Source organism: Podarcis liolepis (genome assembly GCF_965112155.1).
Source record: "Podarcis liolepis genome assembly, chromosome: 3".
Lineage (NCBI taxonomy): Eukaryota > Metazoa > Chordata > Lepidosauria > Squamata > Lacertidae > Podarcis > Podarcis liolepis.
The window spans coordinates 100,258,980-100,276,615 of NC_139557.1; the positions used below are offsets into that span (position 1 = coordinate 100,258,980).

At 49.1% G+C, this 17,636-nt stretch overlaps 1 protein-coding gene across 2 annotated transcripts in view; it reads left to right on the top strand.

Moving 5' to 3' along the window:
- The first annotated feature begins 462 nt into the window (after positions 1-462).
- Positions 463-17,636, top strand: part of PKDCC (protein kinase domain containing, cytoplasmic) — a 48,940-nt gene continuing 31,766 nt past the window's right edge. The window contains exon 1 of one of the 2 annotated variants that reach the window (XM_083494530.1): positions 463-1,586. In XM_083494530.1, the coding sequence (XP_083350656.1) occupies positions 858-1,586 (729 nt within the window). In that variant the 5' untranslated portion in view covers positions 463-857. The remainder of the gene's footprint in view (positions 1,587-17,636) is intronic. The other variant, XR_014523559.1, reaches the window with a different exon arrangement.

Consider the following 17,636-nt stretch of genomic DNA (forward strand, 5'->3'; position numbering starts at 1 on the left):
ACGTGCGCTAGAGTAAAGGGATGAACTCCTGTCTTCAGATGGACACCCTGGGGCAATCGGAGCCCCAAATCCAGAAAGGTCGAAGCAGAGAAATAACCTTCCAATACACCCATCCTCACCTCCCGCCCTCCGAGTCCTGACGATTTCCTAATTTACAAGCTCTACTTTCCGCATTCCGACGACCCCCTTTCCTTCCCTGCGGGTCAGGCGGCGATGCCGCGAACCAGCCGCCGGGCAAGAAGGGGCCCCATACCCGGTCCCATTCCCCGCTGTCTTCTGCGGGCGACACCGTTATCGAGTCCGCGGCGCCTCCTCCAAGAGCCCCCTTTCCTCTCCGTCGCAGAAGCGCCCTCTGGGACCCGTAGTCCTCCCTCCCGGCGCTCTTCATTCTCCGCGCCGAGCGGGAGACTACGTTTCCCATCCACCCCCGTGCCGCCCTCCGCGTTCCGCGGGCGGCGCCGAGCCGCCAATCAGGCGGCGTCACCATGTGTTCAGAACGCTCGGAGGATTCCAAATACATTTCCCTCCCCCGTTCCAAATGCGAACTCCCCTCTCCCTCCTGGCAGGGGTGCAGCTAATAATAAGCGCTTCGGGGAGGCTTTATAAAGGCGGCGCTGGAGGAGGCAAGTGTCATGAGGGTGGCAGGGCAGCGGAGCGGCGGCCGGGCAGCGTGAAGAGGCGGCTGGCGGGTGCTTTTATTTTTGGGAGAGCCGCTGGTGGTTTTCTTTCCTTGGCCGTCGCTGCTGCGGATCTGGAATGTTGCAAAGGAGCTCGCGGCAGCCAAGCTGATCAGCTGCAGCAGCGGAGGCAAGCGGCGGCGAGCCGCGATCGCTGCCCTGCCCGAGCTCTCCGGGGCGATGAAGCGGCGCAAGCTGGCCGTGGCCGCCGGCTTCTGCATGTCCTTCCTGCTGGGCACTTTGCTCAACGTCCTCTTCATCCCGGCCTTTGATCCCCAGCAGCAACAGCAGCAGCAGCTCAGCGCGGGCGTCACGCACTCGCTGGCGGGCTCGCCGGGGGAGGCGGGCAGCAGCAGCAGCAGCAGCCGCCCCCTCCCCGAGGACCTCGCCCGGCAGATCCGAGAGCGCTACGAGGAGGTGCTGCGCTACCAGCCGCCTCGGGAGGCAGCTGCCGCCGGCGCTCGCCTGGCAGTGCGACCGCTGGAGCGGCGGCTCATGGATCTCGCTCCGCAGCGCCTCTCTTCCTCCTTGTCTTCTTCTTCCACGGAGCGCAGCAGCAGCCGCCCCAAGCTGCCCGGACCCCGGGCTCCTTCTTGGGGCGGCGCGCCCTGGGACCACCCGCGAGCGCAGCTGGAGCTCTCGCTCGGCCCGCTGGCGCTCGGCTGCCGGGACATCGGCAACGTGAGCAACGTGCACTACCTGGGCTCGGGCTACACCAAGGCCGTCTACAGAGCCGTGCTCAACCGCAGCCTGGCCGTGGCCCTCAAGTCCGTCGATTTCGGCGGCCACGACATCGACAACTGCGTCAAGCTGTACGCCTCCTTGGAAGGCTGCTATCGCCTGGCTTCCTATAAGATCGCCAAGGAGATGGTCTTGTTGCAGAGGCTGCGACACCCCAACATCCTCCAGGTAAATTGGGGGGGGGTGTCCCCGGAGTGAAGAATTGGGGTGGGGGAGGTAGAGAGACAGACAGACACACTGGTTTTATTCTTTAATAATTGTGTGAGCGATCGAGTGGAACAACCTAGTTAAACCTTGGGGTTGGATTTTTTGTTGTTGAGATCCTGCCTTATTAAAAATTGTTTAGACGTGTATTGCATTAGGAAAAAAAGGGGGAATTTTGGGAGGGAAGCCATTGTACTGCCAATTCCCGGCGGGGCTGTATTCTTTGCTTCTGGAATAATGATGTTTTAATTGGGCTCTCTTGGAACTGGCGGGTTTGTGGAAGGAGAGTTAATCTGCGCCACAGTCCTGACGCGTCAAGTTAGGGAAGTTTACCAGCGCGGCCGGCCACGTGCGACCTCTCGCTGTGGCTGCTCGCTCCTCCCAAGGCGAAGATGGCACATAGGTGTGATTTGCAGTGTGATTTGGGATCGAGCCGTCTGGCAGCACATCCGAGACCCGTTTGCTTCTGGAAGCTCCCTTGCGATCTGTCCGAAGGCAAACATGCGCTAACATGCTCTCCAACCCAAGATTTATAGTTCTAAAGCCCATTTTGGCCACCGATGAATTTCAATTGTAAATAAATCCTAGAGAGATGATATTTTGGGTGTGTGTGTGACTGAGAACTCTCTGAATTTGCACTTCCAGGAAAAAGTGAATAGGATCAGGATCAGGTCTCGTGATTTGGGTTAGACTGTTTTCCCGATCCTCGACACCTAACGCTGTCTCCTCACAAGGAAGTCTCCCAGTGAGTTTCGTGGAACGTGTTCTTATACTTGAGTCCCGGCATAAACTGCCTCCTAAATATTGGACGCACGAAGCTTAAAGGAACTCCTATGAGATTTGCTTCCTTACGTTAATGTGCCAATTAAATCGCTTTGGTTAATCCTCAGGTTGCAGTCCTAATCGCGCAGATTTGGGAGTAAGCTCCATTGAGTTCAATGGGACTTCCTTCCGTGTATACATGCATAGGATGTTGCCGTTCCTCCGTGTGTTTCGGGGTCGGGATGACAGCCGTTCTGGGGGTATGTCCCCTAAACTTCGGAAATTCTAATCCGATGGGGGAGAATGCTGGATAAATCAGAAATATTTGACAGCTTTAATTGCGCTAGAGAGGGCCGCAATCCTGAGGAAGCCCAAATTGGAAATATTCTAGTGGATTTAAGACCTCGCTTCTTGTTAAATTTGCTTTAAAAAAGAGAGGAAGGGCCGTAGCTCATTGGTACAGTCTGATTTGCGCTCCAAAGGTCTTTAGTTTAATCCTCAGCATCTTCAAGTAGAGCTGGGGTGGGAACCCCGCCTGAAATATTGCAGCTCAGTGTGGAGACGATATTGAACTAAATGGATCAATGGTCTGCCTTGGTTTAAGGTACCTTCGTAACACAGAGATACACAGCTAGCGAGGTGGAGGCTTAGAGGAAATTCTGTCGAGAGCAGAACGTGCCAAGTTTGGGAGTCGCACAGAGTTCTTTATCTGTTGCTGCCCGATGATTTGTGCTGTGTTAACAGCCTGGATCAAGAAGAAAACTTGAGGAGCTGGGGTAGACAAATAGGACTTTTCTTACGTCGATTGGGGGAAACGCTTCTTAGAATGAAGTTCTGACTAAGCCGCGACGGTGGCAGTCCCGCGTGTTCAAACCAGCGAGTGCCACAGTCGTGTAGACGTGGGCGGGCGACGTGTTCTAGCAGCAGAAAGGAGGCAGAGACGTGTAGATCCCTCAACCAGCTCTCCGTTTTAATCTCTCTCTGAGCTGGAGACAGGGGAGTGCCAGAAACACGGGAGAAATCGGAAAAGCTTTCAACAACTCTTGGGAGGTTAGGCGTCCGGTCGAATCGGTGTGGACCTTATCTGAGTTCACAGGTCCGCCACGTCGGTTCTCTCAGTAGCGCGGCGCGCAGTGGGATTCTGCCCGAGCTTGCACGGCGGCACAAGAGCGCACCCGGAGGACTAGCGAAGTGAATGCCTAATTGGAAGAGATCCTTGGCTTTTCGCTTAATGGAGAGAGCAGAGCTGCAGATTCGGAACCGCTAAGCGCTCGCTTTAAGTTGTGGGTAGTCAACCGGGTGTCTGCGTTCAGCAAGACACGGGGCCTCGATAACATCCAGCCGCAGTTCTTAGCCGACGAGGGCATCGTGGCCGATCTTAGATCGAGCAGGTTTGAATCGGGGATTTTAAATACTCGTATTAGAAAGAACCCCTTTTCCTCGCGGAGGTCAAGCCTCCCGATGGTGCCCGAATGTCTGTTCCCGGTGCTCCTCGGGACAGGGAGCTCATACATTCTCCAGTTTTGTGCAAATATCCATCAGTTGATGTCTATGAGTAATAAATCACACCGTATTCTGGAAAACTGAATCACTTGCAAACTTCACACACACACACAAACACACCCCACCGCGGATGCATTAAATCAAGCCTTCACTTTCTCCCGTTGAAATGGCATGGGATCTGAAAACGATTAAACTGGGAATCCTGTTCCCGCTTACTCGCGAGTAAACCCACCGGAAGTCGATAGGAGTTCGTATGCGAGACGAGCTTTATAGCTTCTTCTTCTTTTTTTAAAAAGACCACCCGCTATAATACACTTGTAATACAGAACCACCAAAATAAAATCCTGGTGAGTACGTGTGTGTGGAGGGGCAATCTGTCTAAACAAGAGTCTTGGCGGCCTCGATCCCAAACACCCCTTGCTCTGTAACAGGAGGCGGCGATCGGCAAAGTAGTTGAGCAAGAGCCTGTTCCCATCGGCTTGGGTGCCCCTGAGAACAGAGACTCTAGCCGGAGTCTCTTTGGAGGAACCAGACAGGCTTCGCAATTTCGAATCTAGGTGTTTTGACCCGGTTTGGCAATCGCTTCCAGCTCAGGAAGGAGAAAGAGAAGCGGCTCATAGCTGCGATCCTGCCAGAGAGGGGGTGGGGAGGGCGGCGAGGAGTCGGGAGGGGAGATGACCAGAGAGAGAGAGAGAGAGATCTCCCCTCTCCAGAAACTGCAGCGAGAGGAGAAGGAGGTCTCTGTTAGCAATTTTGACTCGGGAGCACATCAGATTGGTCTTGTCAAAAGCGCAGACAAGGCGGTCGATGGAGCTTGACAGCTAAAGCTTCCCTCCCCATCCCCCTCTGTTGTTGTTTTTAAAGAGGACTTTGTTTCACCTTGTGTTTCTCGCTGGAGATGGATGTGCGCAAGTTCTTCCCCTTTGGGCCTGTCGACAATGTCATATTCTCAGATAAAGGAGAGAGAGAGAGACAGACAGACTCCCTGTTTGTACCCCTTCTTCCCTCCCCTTGCCACTGTTTGGCTGCCATCCTATTCCTGGGAATAATCCACAGTGAATCTGCTGATGGGTTTTGCTTTCCAAATCAACATGCGCAAACCTGACTGTAAACTCCTCTTCTCTTCCCCCTCCCAAGCAATACTCCGACAGCCTCTCATTCAGTTACATTTCCTACAGATAATCCCTTTTCAGGTCCTCGAACAGAGCCACGTCTTTGAACTAGCTCCAGTTTTGAGAAAAAGTCACGCTTAAGGCAAAATCTAACCTGTCCTTGGGAAGGAAGTTTCGCTGAGTTGAAATGGGTTTACCTCGAGGAATACCAGCCCTAGAGAATTCCCAGAGGCCAATTTATTGGGGCTGCAGGGTCTCCTACAGCCAGGATCCGACTTCATCTCAAGCTGTAGCCATCGCTTTCAGGCTTCTTTAAGGACTGTGCTTGTTAACAAGAGCTTATGTGGGCTTTTCGGTGGGGTGGGGGACCCACACAGAATTTGGCTGGCCTCCTCGCACAATGAAAGCTCGGCCTCTATCAAAAGCCAGGCATTTAGCCTCTCTCTCTGTAGACACCCAGCCGCTCTGCAGAGAAAAGATTTGTTTTGAGCGAGTCTCTTCCATTAGGCCCATGAAAATTAGAGGAGGCGCAATGAGCTGTTCCTCTTATTTGTAATTCCATGGAGCACGTCTCAGAAATGCCTATCTTCTCTTCCCCCTCCCCAGTTCCTTTTGTGAGCAAATATCCTGATGGGGAGGACCCTGAAAGAGAATCAAGGGCCATCTAGTTACCTCCTTTCAGAGCCTCTTTCTCCCGCCTTGGTCAATTACGACTTCATGGATTAAGTGCCACCCCAATTATGAGTAAATTTCATTTAAATAATCAGAACCATATTTGCCAATAGGGTTTAGATTGCTTTGGCTTCCTCGCAGGCTCAGTAAGGCTTACTCGAGCAGGATCCCCAACACACTGGAGGGAAGGCGGATGTGAAATAAGAAAAACCGCCAGCATAATTTCATTTTGAAAAATCCTGGTGAAATGCAGACAAGCACTAAATGCTTCCTAAGGCATTACAGGCAAATGATCTGAATAAAAAGGAAGCCAGTAGATCTAGCTGGATATTATCATGGACCCACTCCCACAGATAGATCTATTGTAGCTCTGAGCGCTTTTGAAATAGCTGTTTCATAGGATGTTTGGTTTAAGACCAGAGTGCTGCTCTCTGTTTTGTGTATTCAATATTCATGCTTTTTAGAACACCCGCCCACAAAGGATTTCAGTCAGCTTTGAGGTTGTATCAATGTACTGTGAACACTCCAGTCTGATTCTTTTCTGCTCCAAAATAGTGAGCAGCGACCTGTCTAGAACCCTACAGAAGATTTCTCTTGAGCAGCGGTTCCCAAATGCCCCCCTTTCTGCCCACGGACCACTTGAAAATTACTGGGGGTCCTGGTGGACCACTTAAATATTTTTCTGCCTGTTGTACCAATTGTAATTCCTTAGACTTCAAATGCAATATAAGATAGAAAAGAAGCAATTAAAAAGTACCTTAAAAATTAATATCAAATATTCAGTGAAATGGATGTGCCCATTTCCCAGCTTCAACCACTGATCTACAGGCGCATTGTGTGGCCCCTTGAATGAAGATTGCAGGCCACAGTTTGGGAGCCTCTGCTTTAGAGCTTCCCATTTTAAAACTGAGCGGGATTTAACGGCACGCTCCAACAAACAAACCCCCAGACAAGCCAAAATCCATTTAAGAGTCTAGAAGGCTGAATCTGTTCTGTCCTTGAGAGGTTTTGGAATATGGTTTAAGTGCGGGTCTCATTCCATTTTAGCTTTAAAGTGGATTTTCTTTTTCAACTGGGCTCGTCTCCATGCTGGAAGCTGGATTCTATGGACAACCCTGCTGGATTGCAGCAAAGTTCCATCTAGTCCAGAATCATATTTTGAATGCTGGCCAGTCCCAATATTTTTGGGAAGCACCCAGCACAGCCCGAAGCCTCCTGTTTTAATTGCTGCACTGTTGCCTTAGTGTATATTTTAATTACGAATGTCTATATCTTAATGTTTGTGCAATTGGCCTTTATATTTTGGAAGCCATTTAGAAGCCTATTTTTGGCATCAACCAGTTTTTCATTAAATACTACTACTATTACTGCTAATAATGATGATGAGGATGTTAAAGGCAGAAACCCCTGCAAACTGTCTCTCCACTTCTGCCTCAGCATAAAGAGGGTCCTCTAAACTCGGAGATCCCATTTAGGGCTGCCTGCCTTCATCTAAGCCTATCTGTGTTTAAGTTTTTCGGAAGCTGCTTTATGCTGAGACAGACTATCTGTCTGTCAAGCTCAGCATTGTTGACACTGACTGGCAGTGATTCAGATCAAGGGACCCTCCCAGCCCTACCTGGAGATGCCAGGGATTGAACATGTGACCTTCTGCATGCCAGGCAGATGTTCTGCCCCTGGTCCTTGCCAAGCCTTCTTCAGAGGCTACCTTCTGTTTGCTCCCCACATCTGAGTTAAGGTGTATACCAGCAATGAGAGAGAGACAGGGCCTTCTTGGTAGTGGTGCTGTTCACCTGGTGCCTACTACTCTGTCCATCTTTCCAGTGCCAGTGGAGTCGTTCATATTTTCTAGACCTTTTTAACGGTTTTGCTTGAGTTTATCTTATTTTGGTTTTACATATTGTTTCCCCCTTCCCTCAATTGCTTTTATTTTATTTCTTATAAAACCACCCTGGCAAAAAAAGATGCAATGCAAATATTATAATATAAACACACAAACAAAGAATAATAATAATAATTTGAACAATAATGAATATTAGCCTCTCCTTCATGCATGAGACACATTCTTCACAATCTAAGTTTCTGGCCAAGACTTCCATAGATTAATTTTGCATGCATTTGTGTGACAACATTTCTTCTGCCTTATAATCTTAGTTTCTGATTTCATCCTTCGTCCTCTGAAGTGAATAATGGCAAAACCAGCCTCTTGCAAAAAGCATCACTTCACTGATCTCTTTATATAAATTTCTGGGAAAGCTTGAAACTCCATCCCTTGGCACCCCTACCCCAGGCCCTTCTGACTTCTGATTTAATTTTGACAGGAGGGGACAGCCTTTCTAAATAAACCCAACCTGTTTAGGCGAACTTCCTAAAGCAAGCTCTTAGTGTCCAGAGAAAGTGTAGAGAGCTTTCAAGAACAGAAGCTCATTTTCCTTTTACTGCTTCCTTGAGTGCAGGGAATACACTGGAGACCACCCATTCTCCTGCTCTTCTCTCCAGCTCAGCAGCACATCCATCTACAGTGAGTGACGGGTTGCCACGGGCCTCCAAAGCATTAGTGAATTAGCCTATTTATCCACAAATAGCCCCTTATTCTGGAGCAGCCTGTAATCTCCAATCAGAAATTAGAACTCGTGGCTTGGAATCTCAGAGTATATATATATATATATATATATATATATATATATATATATAATCACTCAACACAAACTATTTACCCTTTCAATTCCCTTCAAGCAGTACTGGCTCCAGACAATCCCATACATGAGTTTTAAAATCCACGTGGCATCCTTCTCTGCGCAGTGAAAATATAATAGTAAATTCAGTGGCAGGTTGACATTCTTTCCCCACTTTTGGATCATTAGAAAGCTTTTACTGTTTCTGAACATGGCAACTCTTGCTCCATTGGTGACCCATGCCTCTGGAAAGTCAAGGCTTGATTACTGCAACACGCTTTCTGTGGGGCTGCCCTTGAAGGCGACTTGGAAGCCTTCTTACCTGGTGCAGAAAACAGCTGCATGCCTTCTGATACTCATCCTGTTCTATGACAGCTACCAGTTTGCTCCTGGGCCCAATTCAAGGTGCATGTTTGAACTTTGAAGGCCTTGCATATCCTGGGACTTTTGTATCTCAAGGATGTTCTCTCTCTCCCCATAATCCACATGAGTTCACTCACCTGTCAAGGTACATCACTGAATATATATGGGCTGTCTATATTTGCAGGAAGAACAAACTAGGATGTCTTGGGGCTGGGTACTCACAGTGCCAGCTCCAAATCTGTAAACTCCTACCAACAGAGATTAGGTTGGCTTCAAGAGCAACTTCGTTTGGTTGACTTTTGGCTGAAAACTTTTTCTGTGATTCTTCACAGAAGAGTGGATTTATTTTAAATCCAAGCACCTTTTTTGCCAGCTGGGAATGGCAGCAGATGAGGGGAGGCAGAAATTTATTATTATTATTATTATTATTATTATTATTATTATTATTATTATTATTATTTTATATACCACCATATACCCACAGGTTCACAGGATTAAATCAGAATATAAAACTGCAAAATACATGTTAGGGATTGATTAGCTGCTTGTGCGTAAAAACGTGCTCCCTCAGAGTTTGTGCGACCCCACAAACCTCCGTGTGTGACGGAGCTCCTCAGACATGTCTGCTCTAGTCACTAGTAGAGTCCGACAGTGGCTGTCTGCGGAAGCGTTTCCAGCAAAGGAGCTCCTTAACGGAAACGCGTCTCCTGGACTCACGGCGTGACAGTTTCCGGCGAGGTGTGGGTCTCCCTATGGGAGACTCAGATACCTCCCCACTGTTCTCGCTGGAAGCTTCCCTGAGCCCTCCCTCCTGCTCGCATTCCCTCAGAGACCCACTCCTCCCCCTGCTGGTCCCTGCTTCAGCTGTTGAGTCTCTTTCTTCCTCCCTGAGTCCCTCCACCACCTGATGCTCCGATGGCAGTTCCCTGACATCCACCTCCCCTCCAGGGCCCCCCTCACCCCCTCCCATTTCCTCTCCCCTGGGAGGTGAAGGGCTAAAACCCCGAAACGAATCTTCCTCATCTTCCGACGTCTCGAACAATTCCCTCCATCGATCGTCGTCCTGGCTCGCTGAATCCTCTTCCTCTTCAGAATCTGGGAACCCCTCCAACTCCTCTTCCTCGTCGGTGGTGGCAAAGTATTCCCTTCGGAACCTCGCTACAGGCTGAGGTTTACGTGGGAACCTCTGATGAAAAGTCTCTATTAAAACTTCGTCATTGACATCCTCTGCCTTAACCCAGGTGTTTTCCGACTCCGGTTCCCCTTCCCACATTACCAAATACTCTACTTGATCTCCCTTCCACCTGGAATCGAGGATCTCCGCTACATGGTAGCTGTGTTCCTTCTCCTCCATTGCTGGTCCCCTAGTGACCCTCCCTTCACTGTCTCCTCTATACGGTGACAGCAACGACCTGTGAAAAACTGGGTGCAGCTTCATGTGGTTCGGTAACCGGAGCCTGAAAGCCACTGGATTGACCTGCTGCATGACTTCAAACGGACCCAGCCTTTTGGGTCTTAATTTCTTACAACCTCCTTTGAACGGCAACCCTTGGGTTGACAGCCACACCTGGTCCCCCACCCTGATGCTTTCACCTTCCCTTCGGTTTTTGTCTGCCTGCCTCTTATATTCCTCCTTAGCCCTGTTTAAGTTGAGTTGGAGCTGGCGATGGATCGCTTCCATTTCTTCAACGAACTGTTCTGCAGCTGGAACGCTCCAGTTCTCCCCCTCCCCCCCTGGGAAGGCTCTGGGATGGCACCCGTGATTAGCCAAAAAGGGGCTCATCCCCGTGGACACGTTCTCTGCATTGTTGTAGGCAAATTCTGCCAACGCCAGCTTCTCCACCCAATCATTCTCTCTGTCATTAACATAACACCTCAAATATTGTTGGAGAACCCCATTTGCTCTTTCCGCCTGCCCGTTGGTTTCTGGATGACGGGCCGTTGAAAAATTAACCTCTACATGCAGTAAGCTCATGAGCTTCCTCCAGAACCTGGAAGTAAATTGTTTCCCTCGGTCTGAAACCACCCTCAAGGGGGCGCCATGCAACCGAAACACATTCTCTACAAACAATTTGGCTGTTTCTTCTGCTGTGACCGCATGTGAGCAGGCTATAAAGTGGGCCATTTTAGTTAACAGGTCTACTACAACCATGATGGCTGTTTTCCCTCTAGACCTTGGCAGATCAGTCATGAAATCTATTGCCACTGCTTCCCACGGTCTTTCAGGTGTGGGCAGTGGTTCTAATAAACCAGCCGGCGCCCGCCTCTCCCCCTTGGCTCTTTGGCATTGTTCACACCCTCTCACATACTCCCGCACATCTTCCCTGACCTTGGGCCACCAAAATTCCCTGGTAACCAGCCACATGGTCTTGTGTTGCCCAAAATGCCCTGCTGTGGGGCTATCGTGCAGCTGCTTGAGTACCTTCTCCCTCAATTCCCCTTCAGGTATATATAACGCTCCCTTATAATACAATGCCCCGTTTCTCTCCTCAAAACCACCGGATTTGTCTTCCTCCCTCCTGAGATCCCTGAGTTTGTCCTGGGCGTATGCATCCTGCACCGTACCCTCTACCAATTCCCTTTGCCCCACCAAAGTCGCCCCACACACCCAGCGGTCCTCTGGAATGATATGGGTTTCTTCGGGTGCTCCCTCCCCCTCCAAATATTCAGGTTTGCGTGAGAGAGCGTCCGCCCTAACATTCTCTGGGCCTGGCACGTAACAAATCTCAAAGTTAAATTTGGAGAACTCCTGGGCCCATCTCAACTGCCTTTGGTTGAGCACTCGCGCAGTTCTCCAATACTCCAGATTTTTATGGTCCGTGCACACTTGCACCTTATGTTGTGCACCAACTAGCAGATGCCTCCATCTCCGGAACGCCTCATGAATAGCAAGAAGTTCTCGGTCGTACACCGTGTAGTTCCTCTCGGATTTGTTCAGCTTTCGCGAAAAGAAGGCACACGGTCGCCACTCTGACTCCTCCTTCCCTGGCTGCAGAAGAAGCACCGCCCCTATGGCTCTGTCAGATGCGTCTGTTTCAACCCTTAGCTTCTTTCGTAAATCCACATGCAGAAGTTGTTCTTCAGAGGCGAAGGCCCTTTTCAGCTCCTCAAACGCTCGCTCCGCCTCCGCCGTCCATACAAACTTCTTTTTACTGCTGAGACAGTCAGTGATGGGCGCCGTCAGATGGGCGAAGTTGCGGATGAACTTACGATAAAAGTTTCCAAACCCTAGGAACCTCTGCACATCCTTCTTGGTTTTGGGTGTTTTCCATTCCAGCACTGCCTGTACCTTGCCGGGATCCATGGCCAATCCCTTGTCTGACAGGCGGTACCCCAGGAATTCCACCTCCTTGGTATGGAACCGACACTTCTCCAGTTTGACCCACAGCCTGTTGGCTTGCAGTCTGCTCAACACTTCTCTGACGTCTCTCATATGTTGCTCCTCATTCTCCGAATACACCAACACATCATCTAGGAAAGCAACGCAATTCTTGTAGAGCAAAGGGCCCAGTACGTGGTTCATAAAAGATTGAAAACACGCTGAGCCTGCTTGTAATCCAAATGGCATAACGAGGTATTCAAATGCCCCCAAAGGGGTAAACATGGTGGTTTTCCATTCATCCCCTTTCCTTATGCGTATCAGGTTGTACGCCCCCCTTAGATCCAGCTTTGTAAAAATCTTTCCCTTCCTCACCCTGGTCAAAATATCATCAATTCTGGGCATAGGGAAAGCCACCGGTTCAGTCACTGCATTTAACCTCCTAAAATCGCATACAAGTCTCGGCTTGTCCGCGTTTTTTTTGTCCACAAAGAACACTGGGCTACCCCCTGCTGCTTTGGACTCTCTGATGAAGCCTCTCTTCAGGTTCTTGTCAATAAACCCTCGCAACTCCTCCATTTCTCTGTCTGACATGGCATACAACTTGCCCACGGGAAGCTGTGCTCCAGGGAGTAAATTGATCTGGCAATCAAAGGGTCTATGAGGTGGTAGTTGGTCAGCTTCCTTCTCGCTGAACACGTCGCTGAGATCTGCATACTGTGGTGGTACCTTCACCTTCTCCATTACTTCAGTCCCTGCTAGGGTGGCTTGGGCCCCTGCTGAACCCTTTTCCCCTTTGCAGTGTTCTAAGCAATGTGCTGAACCAAAGGACACCACTCTTTGATGCCAGCCAACCAGCGGATCATGTAGAGCTAGCCAGCTCATTCCCAAAATAATGGGAGCGCCTCCCAGGGTGGCCACATTAAACGCTATCAGTTCTGTGTGCCTTGCCACCCTCATTATCATTGGGACAGTCTGCAAGCTGACTCCTCCTCCCAACAACTCCCTGCCATCAATCGTGGTCACCTGCAGGGGGTTGCTTAAAGGGATAGTCTGTATCTGGTGTTCAGCAGCAAACTCCTTGCTCATAAAATTGCAGGAGCTGCCTGAGTCCAATAGCGCCTTTATTTTTAGGGGGTGCCCATTTTGCAGCTCTAGCGACACTTCAATCACTAGAGCAGGTCGAGGAGCTTCTGGCACGGGCACTTTCACTGCTCTTTGGCCTGGCTGCAGTGCCCCGATTGTGGCAACCAGGCGTTGGCTTTTACCTGCTCCGTTCCCCCCTGTTCTCCCCCCTCAACAGCTCCCACCATCCCTTGCCATTCCTTCCTCTGGGGGCAGACTCTGGCAAAGTGGCCTGGCTGTTGGCAGAGATAGCATTTCCGGGGGCCCTTTCCCTCCTTCTTAGCCCCCTCGCTGGTTTTTGAAAATGCGCGCGCGCGCGCTGTTCCGATTTCCATCGGCTCTGCCGGCGGGAAAGCTGGCTCAGGAATGTCTGGAATGCGGAACTCCTTCCAACGTTCCCCTCTCCCTTCCCGCCTCTCCAAGGCTCTTGCCTCCTGCCGCGCTCCTATGGTCAGCGCAGATTTGGTCAGCTGATCCATAGACTCCGCCCTGGGGCTCCGTGACAGCTCGTCTTTCACCGCCGAAGAAAGACCTTCTTCAAATAGCATTTGAATGGGTGCCGCCGATAAATCCCAACTCAGTCTGTGAATCAGCATGGTAAACTCAGTCCAGTACTCACGGACAGATCGACTTCCCTGCTTACAAGCCATTAGCTGTCTGCGCACCGCCCCTTCCTCAATATCGCTGGAAAACATGATATCCATTGCATGAAAGAACTTCCTCGTGTCCTTTAGTATGTCATTGTGCGTTGCCATTAGGGGTCGAACCCAGTCTCTCGCCCCTTTCTCAAGATGCCCAATTACGAAAGCAACTCGCGATTCCTCATCAGGGAACTCATCGAACTGCACATTAATGGCATATTGCATCTCTGTCCTAAAGGCATGGTAATCCTTGGGGTCCCCCCCAAATTTTTGCACCAATCCTGGTACCTTTCTGGGGAATTGAGTGGCTCTCCCCTTCTTGTCTGCATCCTGAGCCCTTCTCTCCTCCAGCCTCGCCGTCTGCAGTGCCAGTTGGACCTCCAACGCTCGGTATCTATCTTCCAAGCTTGGACCAGCTCCAGCCCCCGCTCCTCCGGTTCCGGTTGGTTCGCTCATGATGCTTTCTCTTGCACAGGCAGCGTACAGAGACTGTCGGACTGCTGTTAGGGATTGATTAGCTGCTTGTGCGTAAAAACGTGCTCCCTCAGAGTTTGTGCGACCCCACAAACCTCCGTGTGTGACGGAGCTCCTCAGACATGTCTGCTCTAGTCACTAGTAGAGTCCGACAGTGGCTGTCTGCGGAAGCGTTTCCAGCAAAGGAGCTCCTTAACGGAAACGCGTCTCCTGGACTCACGGCGTGACAGTTTCCGGCGAGGTGTGGGTCTCCCTATGGGAGACTCAGATACCTCCCCACTGTTCTCGCTGGAAGCTTCCCTGAGCCCTCCCTCCTGCTCGCATTCCCTCAGAGACCCACTCCTCCCCCTGCTGGTCCCTGCTTCAGCTGTTGAGTCTCTTTCTTCCTCCCTGAGTCCCTCCACCACCTGATGCTCCGATGGCAGTTCCCTGACAATACATTATCAAATAAAAACAAAACAAAACAACCCAATTACACCCCCCCATTTTAAAAGGGCATAGGATGTCAATCAACCAAAGGCCTGGTTAAAGAGGAATGTTTTTTGCCTGGCGCCTAGAAATAAGAATGTCACATTATGCAAACATGGACAAACTACTTTTGTTTTTCAGCAGGGGTGCAGACAGGCAGCTAAATGTCTGTTTTTGACTCTTGGGGTTTTTTCTTAAAGGTAATAATAGCTAGTTCATATTCTAAAAATAAAGTCCCCCCCTTTTTCTTCTTAAAGCATTTAATGGGATATAAATAGAGTGAATGCACAAATGCTTCAGAACAGCTGTTTAATTTATAAGAAAATGTAACTGAGTGATCGATTGCAATTTGAATCAGCATGGATGCCTTTAGTCGAATGATGACCCAAAAATGTAAGGAAACTGATTCTTTTTTTTAGTGAGTTAAAAAAAGAAAGAATTCCACCATATTTTCCTTTTCTGTGTACTAAATTTTGACAGGAACACACATATAGTAATAAATAAAATAAAATAAATAAGCATTTGCCTTCAGGAGTCCAGATGTGCCAAATGAGAACGTAAGGAGAACCCCAATAGATCAGGCCAATGGCCTGTCCAGCTCAGCGTCCTCTCCTCACCGTGGCCAATCAGATGCCAGTGGGCAAGAGCACCTTCCCCACTTACGCTTCCCGGCCATGGGTATTCAGAAGCATATCGCCTCCGACACCAGAGGTCACCCACAACTGTCACAACCATGATTGATTAAGCCTAGCCATTGACCGTTTTATCCTCCACGATTTTGTCTACAAATACCTTTTAAAGCAATTTGAGTTTGTCAACATCCCTGCCCCTTGTTGGTAGCAGACCCTGTGGCTTAAGTGTGCGCTGTGTGAAGAAGTGCTTTGGCTTTGTCTGTCCTGAGTTTTCCAACACTGGATGGTCAGAGTTCTAGTATTATGAGGGAGAAAAACATAATCACGCCTCTATGACATCCCCCGCTTACTTGCCTTCTTTTTTCTAAAGTAAACAAGCCCATGCCTTTTCTTATAAGGGCGCTGCTCCCAGCCCCGTGGACACTGAGAAAATCGGAAGAAACACAGAGAACAAGATGAAGGGATATGGGGGAGAGTTCAGCTGTGGAAGGCCTGTCGGTACCAAAAAAACACATCTTTGCAAAGAAAATACATGAGCTGGTTCGGCCCCTTACAACTACTGCTTCTAAAAAACAACAATAACAACTGCTTCTAAATAAGAACAACAAAAACGTGTGTGTATATATGCACACACACACACACACACACACACATGCCTTATGGGGGATTTCAAGTTGCTTGTCAATTTCAATTCCTCCACATCTCGCACCAAGTGTGGTTCCACCCCTGCCAGCCATTGTGATGGGCAGGTGCAGATCAAATTGAGAATGTCGTTTGTTCTGGAATGAAGGGAGGTGGTGGAGGAGCAGCAGCAGAGGAGAGTGTCTCATTAAGGTTGATTTAATAATGAGGGGCATTTGAGAAAAGGGGGGGATCTGGGTCACTGACTTATTGTATCTGAAGATTTAGAAGCCCCACTAATTGCTTTGCAGCGCTCCTCCATCAAACTCCGCTGATGGCCTGTCTGTCTCTTTTCTCCTGACCTGTAAGTGGGGAGGGGAGGGGGAAGATTCACCAAAGTCCTGGATTTTTATATAATACCGTGGAAAACAGCAGGCACATTCACATATTGACTCTGTACCTGCCACCACCTCCCAGTCTGGAGAAGACAGAGAAATCCTTTGCTTGGTAACTGCAGTAACTTAGCTGTTCATTTCAAACAATGGCTGTGATTGTAAAGAGACAATAGCGATGTTTGATTTACTGTAATCAAACATAATTATAAGCCTCATGCGGGCTCAGCCGGTCATAAACAGCTCGTCTCAAACAATTCTTCCTCTGATGTTAGCGCCAACTGGAAGGAAAGCTGATTGTAACCGTCAAGGGACTTTGGAAATGTGGTGTATTTCTCTTAGGGTTCTGTTCACCTGATAGAGGCTCTCTGGGAATGGGGTCTGTCCAAACAGCTCTCTTATTTCCCCCCCACCGTGCAGTGAAGACTTTATTGGAGGAGTGTGTGTGTCTTCGGTGCATGTTGATAAAAACGAGCTTCCACTCATCTGTTTCCAGCTTTTAGGGGCTGAACTTGGCAATCCTAGATGTATACATCTGGAATGTTGCTGGCAATGGGAAAAAATGGAAAAAGTCATTTAAAAATGTGATAATTTTTGTCTTTATGTGTTTCTTTGGTGTGGTGGTTTTTTGTTTTGCTGAAAGCCTCCTTGGGGTACATATTAGTACAGGCATCCCCAAACGTGGCCCTTTAGCCGTTATGGACTACAATTCCCACCATCCCTGACCACTGGTCCTGTTAGCTAGGGATGATGGGAGTTGTAGTCCCAGAACAGCTGGAGGGCCAAGTTTGGGGATGCCTGTATTAGTAGAATAGCCACTGATTAAATATGATAAATTTTTTTTTCTGATTTGCCAGTAAAGTCACACACATAGGGCCCAGTCCAACCACAGGCTCGATATCAAACTATCTCTCCCCTTGTGATGTCATGAATTTGAGAGTTATCAGACCAGTAGATTCTGATTCAAATCTCTGCTCATTCAAGAAGGGTGAGGACAAATCACCATCCTAATCTTACCTCTCATGGTTACATGAGGACAAAATGGGGAGGGGGGCGCGTGATGCCCTTTGTTCTGCTTGGACCTCCTTGGGGAAAAAGCAGGAAAGAAAGATGCTAAAAGTAGGCAATAATGTAGTTGAATTTTCTGTGATAAGTAACCATGAAGTTAAACCTACTGGAGCATCTACAGTCTTCTTCTTCTTCTTCTTCTTCTTCTTCTTCTTCTTCTTCTTCTTCCTCTTCTTCTTCTTCTTCT